Source organism: Danio rerio, chromosome 22 (genome assembly GCF_049306965.1).
Source record: "Danio rerio strain Tuebingen ecotype United States chromosome 22, GRCz12tu, whole genome shotgun sequence".
NCBI classification, from domain to species: domain Eukaryota; kingdom Metazoa; phylum Chordata; class Actinopteri; order Cypriniformes; family Danionidae; genus Danio; species Danio rerio.
The window spans coordinates 2,643,195-2,652,598 of record NC_133197.1 but is presented as its reverse complement, the minus strand read 5'-3'; the positions used below and the strand labels follow the sequence as shown (position 1 = coordinate 2,652,598).

The following is a 9,404-nucleotide window of genomic DNA, read 5'->3' as shown; positions in this document are numbered from 1 at the left end:
GTCGCAGATTGTCGCTTTAATAAACTGTAAAATGTGTTTTATTGTTGTGTAAACACGAGAAAAAGCGTCAACGACTCACCTCAGCTCTGAAGACTCGACGCTCAATAAACGCGTCAGTTCAGTTGACGTCATCACGGGGAGCACGGGCGGATAAACAAAAACGCGCCAAATTAAAATACAAAACAATTGCTAATTTCGCCAAAAAGCCGTCGGATTCCCGTTCGGTTTAGAGTTAAAATACTGTTAATTAGATTCTTGAAAAATTAAAAGGACACTTATTACAATCCCTTTTTTCACGGCCGATTGAGTAAAAATATTGGACGTTCTACCAGAAATGTACATTATCTAAAATTAAAAACATTAATATAGTTAATAAAAAGTATTACATCTAAAATAGACAGCTGGTTGATCTCTTTGAGTTGTCCTGTAAAGGAATATGTCGTTCAATTGGTTCTCGGATTTTTGTTCTTTATTAAAAACACTTTACACTATACAAACCCTGTCATTGTCCTCAGCCCAATTGGACCTACAGCTTTAATCCATTTGTTATGCTAAAAACTGTTATTTAGAAAAAAAAATACTTCAGAAATATAATGTTTAAATTGTTTTTATTCACATTTATTGATCAAAAACATGAAATTATAAATAAACTCTACAAATATATGATATAAATAATTTTACAACCGTCCCGTGTTTCTGTCAGTCCTGTCACATTTGCATAAAATTTAACATGTAATGCGTGCAATACAACTTTAAAGCTATGAGTCGAAAGTGACATCATTTGATATTAGATTATTTACGGTCAAAAATGAATTATAACACGTATGTTTGCGATCTGCCAAAACTAACACATCAGAGCAGATAATAGGTTCAAAAGTCTAAATACTGACCGTTAAATACAACAAAGAGTAACTACAGATCACACTTTAACAACAGAGATGCAAGAGATTAGATCCAGCAGAAGGTCCTGAGATGGTCTGACCGATATAAAGCTTCTTTTGGGGGAGGAGGAGGAGGGGGTGACTGTTCACAGAGCTCCCGCTGACCACCTGGAGCTTTCGAATTTGTAAAGACATGATTTCCCCATACATAAACTGCCAATATAACTTAAAAACTAATTGAGCAAGTCCAGGGTTATGGATGTGACATTTGCAGTAAAAGCTCAAAACATAAATTCACATAGAAAGTGTATATTAACATTATATTGACACATCTGTGTATATTTTCTAGAACAACTGAGCACAGAGTAATGGGAGCAGAAAAATATCAATCTGCAAACATGTTTTATATTTTAAATGAGAGAAATAAACATGCGTTTACAGTATACAACATACTTTGTAGAAATTCTGTGAATTAAACTGCACAACCCAAAAGAAACAATGATAATCAAAAGGAAGAGTCGGCTATCTATAGAACAAAAATGGTTGGTTTTATTTAATTATATATTTTCACATTTATTGTTAAAAAGTGTGATTATGGATTTGACGTCTCTCCGTCTCTCTGGTGGATGTGAAATTGCCACTTGTGTGTCTTTTGGTAAATCAAATAGAGTAGTTTGAAAACACTGACAGATGCATTTTTGAGTATTTCTAAAGTAATGTAAAATACTTGCTTAACAAAAAAAAAAAAAAAAAAAAAAAAACAAGAAACGGTTTCCATATTTTGGTGAAAACTTAATTTTTTTTCATGGCAAGATTGACATATGCACTGAATTTCTCAATTATATTCTCGCCTGTAACTAGTCTTAAAACTTAATTTTGTGGCATAATTGATGAGTATTTTTCTAATTATGCTTTATTATAGGGCTGCTCGATTTTGGGAAACATCACGATTATTTTGGTCATAATTGTAATCAAGATTATTCAAAACGATTACTGTTAAAGTCAAAATTATTAGTGCTCCAGAGAATTAAAAAAAAATATATATTTTCCAAATGATGTTTAACAGAGCAATGAATTTTAACAGTATTTCCTCTGATATTTTTTCTTCTTTTTTTATTTTTATTTTGGCTAGAATAAAAGCATGTTTAAATATTTTGAAACCCATTTTAAAGTCTATAATATTAGCCCCCTTAAGCAATATATTTTGATTGTCTGCAGAAGAAACTACTGTTATACAATGACCTGCCTAATTACACTAAATCCCACTTTCTCTTTCACATGTCTTTTGATCCTAAACTCGTTTATTACACAAATGAGGGTTAATATGAACAATCACTAAACACCACGTTTTGACACCTATTTGACTATTAAAGCGCTCACGTTAAGATGACTTTAGATGTGTGCGCTGACTGCGCTCTGCTCGTCTCAGTGTGCGAGTGAGACCGAATGCTGACTGCATGCTTCTGTTCTGTGTGCGTGCCTCACACACAGAATCATGCGGTCTTTTCCTTTAATCGTTTACCTAGATTAATGTTTTTTCATAATCGTTAGAAGCCAAAATCGAAATCGAATTTTCAATTAATTGCACAGCCCTACTTTAATATTAAGTTTGAACTGTAATCGAAACTGACTGACACACCCTCCAACCAATCAAAATCAAAATTTAAATGAGACTATGTATGGGAAACTCTTATCTCTGATTTATATTTGGTGATGTCTATGTCTATCACCATCAAAAGTAAAGTGCACATTTTTGGTAATAATGTCTGATTTCTCATTGTCGTAAATTTAAAAAATGATGGATGACAGCCGAGCAGAATCCAGGAAAATAAACTAAACTCTGAGAAATGTGAAGAGAGTTTACTCACATAAGGCTTGTTTTAATCATTGTGGTCCATTTAGAAACTTTTCCGAATGAACGCAAACCGCACCAAGAACAAAGATCAACAACTTTAATCCCGGTTTCAGAACAAAATTGATCTACAGCTATGCAAGCACCTTAATAAACTAATAAATCTGCTAGATTACGGCAGTATTCAGTACGAGTTGTTGCTGTTTCAGTAGCACTTTTGGTCCGCACCTGAGTTCATTTGACATCAGAGTACGGTACGTTTAGCTAGTGTGAAAGTGTCTTCTGAACTCTTGTGCGCACCCATAAACCGTACCTGAGTCCACCTAAAGGTATGGTTCACACAAACTCTGGTCCGGTTCAATTCGGGTATGAAACCAATAGTACCAAATAATGGATGTAAACCGCCAACAGTACAACAAACTATCGTTTACATAATATTTATTCGTGTGTGTGTGTGTGTGTGTGTGTGAATGTATCATATACTGTACCTTGGTAACAAACAGGACAGGGTAAACACAGTGATAGAGTCCGCTTGTCTCCTCCGAAAGCAGCTTCTGCAGACATCGCTTGATGTTCTGACCGAATATAATATTTTTGCGGCAGATAGACGTTAGCCGCTTTCTCTATGTCCAAAACCCAATCGAACTGGGTATGGTCCAGGCAATTGAACCAAGTGTGAAGTTTACGGTGAGCTTCTTCATCGGTATATTTCATCTAAGCTTCTTCGGTCAGCACAACAGTTTCAGTTGGTGGTTTCCAAGTCTCAATTTAATCAAAAGGAGATGAGGCTTTATCTGTTGCAGCCCCTCGTCTGTGGAATGGTTTACCTTTCTACATCAGATCACGCTCTTCCCTTGGTGCTTTTAAATCTCATTTTAAAATCATCTTTTGTCTCTGGTTTTTGATTGTGATGAATCTTATTTTGCTCATATAAGCAAGTGTACATTTGTGTTGTTTGATTTGTAAAAGAACTTTGGTCAACATGTGTTTTTTTTAAATGTGCCATAAAAATAAAACACAACAAACACCCTCCAGTGTATTTGCTGTTTTGGATGTTGTCCTCTCTGACCCCTCGTGGAATAGGAAATTAATTTGAGGGAAGAAACGGCACGTCAAAGAAGCCGGAGCACCAGAACAGACACACTGACAGCAGAATCACCACAGACCAATGGCAGCTCAAAGGGGTTAAGTAGCCTAAATTAACTCCCTCATCTGATTCGAACTTCTACAGTAAACTGAAAATTAACTCAGTATCAGATGGATTTTTCAGTTTGTTCTTCAGTTTTGTTTAAAGTATGCCGGGGACTTACTGGTGAAGGGATGTACACAGAAACTGACTGTTTTTTGCCTGAGTTATCTCATGAATGAAAACAGGAAAAATCATTTGGAAATCCTTGTAGAGGAGCTGAGAACATTTCTGAAGGAGCTAAAGAACTTGATTTCTCTTTTGTATGAACTGTAAGATGGTTCTTCAGATGTGAAGGCCTCAAAAACGCTTTGCCGCATTGATCACATTTGTGCGTTTTCACTCGCGTGTGGATCATCATGTGTTGACGAAGTTGTGATGAATTTTTGAAACTCTTTCCACACCCAGTACATGTGTAAGGTTTCTCTCCAGTGTGAATCCTCTCGTGTGATTTCAGAGAGTGTAACAGACTGAATCTCTTGTCGCAGTGTGAACACTTGTACGGTTTCTCTCCGGTGTGGATCCTCTGGTGTATTTGCAGTACTTGTGCATTAATAAAACTCTTCCCACACTCAATGCACACATGCTCTTTAACCCCAGCGTGGATCTTCTGATGTACTTTTAGATTTGACAGACGACTAAAACTCTTTCCACACTCAGAGCATGAGTAAGGCTTCTCGTTTGTATGAACTGTAAGATGTCTCCTCAGTTCTGAAGTCCTCAAAAATGTTCTGCCGCATTGATCACAATAGTGTGGTCTCTCTCCAGTGTGGATCTTCATGTGTTGATTAAGGGTTGATGATCGTCTGAAACGCTTCCCACATTGATCACATGTGTACGGTCTCTCTCCAGTGTGAATCTTCTGGTGTTGTTGTAAATGTGACGGCTGTTTATAACTCTTTCCACACAAAGTACATGAATTTGGCTTCACTTCTGTATGAACACTATGATGGACCTTGTCTACACTCAGTTCTTCGCTTTCCTCTTTCGTCACCATCAGGTCTGAAAATTAAGTACAGAAACAAAGTTACATCTTAAGTAGTGAATAGCAGTAAAACTGTATTGTCCTTGTGTTACACGGCTGTTGCCTGTCTGTACTTGTGTGTGCCATGACATCACTCACTGTTTGTTTCCTTGAGTCCGCCGTTGTGAACCTGCAGCGAGTTGCGCTATTTGCAAATCGGCTATAAATATGGATCAACATTGAGCGGAAAGAGAGGATACTAGGGTTGGGCCGATAGACAATACCATCATCCATCGCCGATGGTCTACAAACTAGAGGTCTGCAGAGGGACCCAACCAGATTTCTGCGGCGTGGGAATAAATTTCCGAATAAATCGCGGGAGCGGTGGGTAACGGGTTTAATTTGGGACGGGAGCGGGCTGTCTAGCAATATCGCGGAAATTGCTATGGGAATGAGAGAGCTTTGCCTGTGTGTGTGCTTGTGTGTGTGTATGTTAGTGCGCGCACGAATGAGAGAGCGAGAGAGAGAGCGAGCGAGAGAGAGAGAGAGCTTTCCCAGATAGCAAAATACACTCGGGCCAGTTCCGGCTAGATTCTCGCCTGCCGGAGACTTACCACTCGGCCCGGCTCCGGCTGCCGGACTCGGGCCGGATGCTTGTGGACTCACTGCCCGATTCCGGCTCGAATCAATCGGGCCAGATGCGGCGGCCGCAAGCGAGCCGGCGCTACCGCATCCGCGCCGGAATCGGACCGAGAGTAATGTGCGCTGCGGCCCGGAGCTGGACTCAGCATTTATATACCTTTATATAAAACCTTTTGGTATTACATTGGTACTTGATACATGGTATTACAACCCTTTGAGTTGATAAAACAGCAAACGCCTGTGTGTTTGCTTGGTGCTTGTGTATGTGTGTTAGTGCGCGCGCGCGTATGAGAGAGAGCTTTGTCTGTGTGTGTGTGTGTGTGTGTGCTTGGTGCTGTGTGTGTGTGTGTGTGTATACAGACAGCTTGGCTGTCTGGACTGTATAGCTGAGTGATTTTCGGTTTTGTTCTCCCCCGCTCTTTAGCGGGATCGGGCGCGGCGGGCAGAAAACGGGGCGGGTCGGGCAGCGGGACAACAAATTCTTAATATAAGCGGGAGCGGTCGGGTTCGGGCTAAAACCTGGCAGGTGCGGGCAGGAGCGGGATTCAAAATTTAGTCCCGCGCAGATCTCTACTACAAACTTCACGATGCTGAGCCGGCATTTTGATTCATCGCCCCGGCCCACATTTATATTTATATAACTTATTATTTGCATGTCATCTTAATAGCATTAACAGTCTCATCATGAGCTCTGTTAGATTTTACATTTGGTTGCTGCTTGCACATCTGACAGCATCGTGCGGATTAAATTATCAAGCTCTTGTTCTCTCCAGACTGGATTACTGCAACTCTCTGCTAGCTGGGCTCCCAGCTAACTCTATTAAGCCTCTTCAGCTGCTTCAGAACGCAGCAGCACGAGTGGTCTTTAATGAACCTATAAGAGCACATGTCACTCCGCTGCTCATCCGTTTGCACTGGCTGCCAGTTGCTGCTCGCATCAAATTCAAAGCTCTGATGTTTGCCTACAAAGTGACTTCTGGCTTTGCTCCTTCTTATCTGCTCTCACTCCTGCAGATGTATGTGCCCTCCAGAAACTTGCGTTCTGTGAATGAACGTCGCCTCGTGGTTCCATCCCAAAGAGGGAAGAAATCAGTTTCCCGAACTCTCGCGTTCAATCTGCCCAGTTGGTGGAATGAACTCCCTAACTGCATCAGAACGGCAGAGTCACTCGCTGTCTTCAAGAAACGACTAAAAACTCAACTATTTAGTCTCCTTTTACTACTTTTCTTACTATTCAGCAATTGCCTCTCTGGCTCGGCGCTAACTGTATTACAAAAAAAATTAATGAATAAATAATAATTACTAATGTTTTGGCTTCTTACATTTTACATGTAAAGTTGAATAAACACGACGTTTATTTAGTAAGCACACTTTATTTTGTTCATTCCCTCCTCGCACACACACGAGACATCTTCAACTGAACTTTTCCCCTCATCAACCCCTCCCCTGCGCGCTCTCTCATTTGTAACCCGGATAACCTTCTTAGAGGTCAACAAAGTAGAGAGATAACAACATGTTAACATACATACCTGAAACTTGCCTATAGCACTTCTTCATTGTTGCTCTAATAGTTGTGTAAATTGCTTCCTTGTCCTCATTTGTAAGTCGCTTTGGATAAAAGCGTCAGCTAAATGACTAAATGTAAATGAGGGATTATACAGCACCTCTCTCGCTTAAAATGTGTAGATTCAGTGGCAAACGCTGTTACCTGCAAACCCCGTCCCACAGACTTTACAGTGAATGGCTTTAGTCATTTTCATAGCGGACTTGAAGCCACTCGAGTCTTTTATCAACTCTTGGAAAAGTGTTAATGGTGGATTAACATTCCACCATGTTATTTTATTATTAGCACAAGAGGTGCTGTATAATCCTTTTATTTAATCCTCACGATGCTGTCAGATGTGCAAGCAGCAGCTATATGTAAAATTTAACACAGCTCATGAAAAGACCGTTATTGCTATTAAGATGACATGCAAATAATAAGTTATATATCAATATAAATGTGGGGCGAGGCAATGGATCACGATGCTGGCTCAGCATCGTGAAGTTTGTCGGCCTTCGGCGATGGAGGATGGCATCGTCTATCGGCACAACCCTAGTTCAAATGTGGTCTATAGTGGCGAAAGCATCAGTAAGATAGAGAAGTGTCTGTTTAAACAGATGTCCAGAATTGGAGGCCATTAGCAGGATATTAGTGACTTTAACTAATGCAGTTTGCTGTGAAATTTACACAATCCAAATTCAAGTGGCTTAAAAACATTGTTGGAAGAAAGACGAGAAAACAACAGAGACAATTAAATTCCATGATTATCCTAAATAATATGACCTGAAGGGCTGGATCTTAAAATCTCCTACTTACTGTGATTGTTGTTTGTGTTTGTTTGTAGAGAAAATAAATGTTCAGGCTCTGATTGAGTTTCTTCTTCACTTTTGACATGATATTTCTCCTCATCTTCACTCAGTTCTTCACTCTCCTCCTTCACATCTGAAAATCAATAAGTTCATTTTAAGAGACGAGTTATTAATCGTTTGCTAAATGTTGACTACTATATATATATGGCTTGCACCAAAAGAGTAATGAATAAACACAAACCTATTAGTTCTTCAGTCTCTTCCTGTTTAATTCTGCAGGGTTCTGGATCACTCATCTTCTCACTGTCCTTCAATAAACTCTGTCTTTGCAGATTTCTCTTCTTCCTGATGGTCTGATGCTCGTCTTCACTTGTAAACTGATGGGGATATTTCAGTATTTACAGCTGCACTGTAGGAGGACGAGCTGCAAAAGAAAAACAGAAAAATCTGATTAATTTACACTGAATGATGAAATAAAGCATATTATAAAACCCCTTTATTTAACCAGGTAAGTCAATTGAGAACCAGTTCTCGATTACAATGACGACAAAAAAATAAAGATCTCTTTAAATGTGCTTACTTCATAAATTAAATTATATCTAGCCATATTTTTTTAAGTTATGCGTTTTTATTTAATAAGTGAAAGGTACTACATATTGTGGTTTAGCTTATAAACATTTTGTTAGCTTATCTTTAGAAATCAACTTATTGTTACTACATATCTGGTAAACAGGTTTATATGGTGTGTAAAAACGCACAAACCATAAAACCCCTTTACATGACGAGCAAACACAAACCATTATTTTAATGTTAAGCTTAATATATCTGCCTCTCTAAATTCCCAAAATACATTCATCATGTTTTATCACAACAGTTGACAATCAGTTCACGAAGAAAAACACAAACTCGCTCATATTGTCCTCTCAGAACTGCTCTCTGCCTGCTGTATTGTTTTGGTCAGCAGACACACAGATAGAGGTGAACTCAATGCAGAAACTAGTCGCAGATTGTCGCTTTAATAAACTGTAAAGTGTGTTTTATTGTTGTGTAAACACGAGAAAAAGCGTCAACGACTCACCTCAGCTCTGAAGACTCGACGCTCAATGAACGCGTCAGTGCTGACGTCATCACGGCAAGGCGGGAACAATGGGTCAAAAAAAAGCGCCAATTTTACTTTTTCCTCACTATACTTTTATTAAATCTTCAAATAACAAACCTTCTCACCTTTCATTGGTAAAACATCTTAATCATGTAGGAGGTGAAATACTGTTTATTAGACATTTAAAACGTTGTAAAAACTGCACTTATCCAAATTAATAAGTAAATCTTCATGACGGACAAATTTAAGAATTTTGCTACTACATTCAGTAAACAAAAGTCAGCAAAATATTAAAATATGGTTAATAAAAATATACCAAAATGACTACCATATTGGGAGAAACAATATATCACATAGCTAGAGAAACCTGAAATTGAGAAGTTGAAATAAACCTATATGTTATATAAGAGATGTAAACATTTATTTCA

The 9,404-nt window shown here is 38.7% G+C and overlaps 1 protein-coding gene across 1 annotated transcript; it reads right to left on the bottom strand.

Annotated features, from left to right (window-relative positions):
• Positions 1-591: 591 nt before the first annotated feature.
• Positions 592-9,008, bottom strand: znf1003 (zinc finger protein 1003). The gene is made up of 4 exons (XM_017353384.4): positions 8,956-9,008; positions 8,119-8,301; positions 7,885-8,010; positions 592-4,921 (listed from the first exon to the last, which is right to left on the bottom strand). Exons 2-4 carry the CDS (start codon positions 8,171-8,173, stop codon positions 4,092-4,094), a joined length of 1,011 nt encoding a protein of 336 aa, XP_017208873.1. The 5' UTR covers positions 8,174-8,301; positions 8,956-9,008; the 3' UTR covers positions 592-4,091.
• Between the last annotated feature and the right edge of the window lie 396 nt (positions 9,009-9,404).

What these genes read in the sequence shown, in the direction of transcription:
- znf1003 (XM_017353384.4), bottom strand. Translation starts at nt 8,173, where the DNA reads ATGAGTGATCCAGAACCCTGCAGAATTAAACAGGAAGAGACTGAAGAA. An exon ending in AGAGACTGAAGAACTAATAG is followed by an intron (nt 8,011 to 8,118) that starts GTTTGTGTTTAT and finishes ATTGATTTTCAG; the next exon opens with ATGTGAAGGAGGAGAGTGAA. An exon ending in AAACACAAACAACAATCACA is followed by an intron (nt 4,922 to 7,884) that starts GTAAGTAGGAGA and finishes CTTAATTTTCAG; the next exon opens with ACCTGATGGTGACGAAAGAG.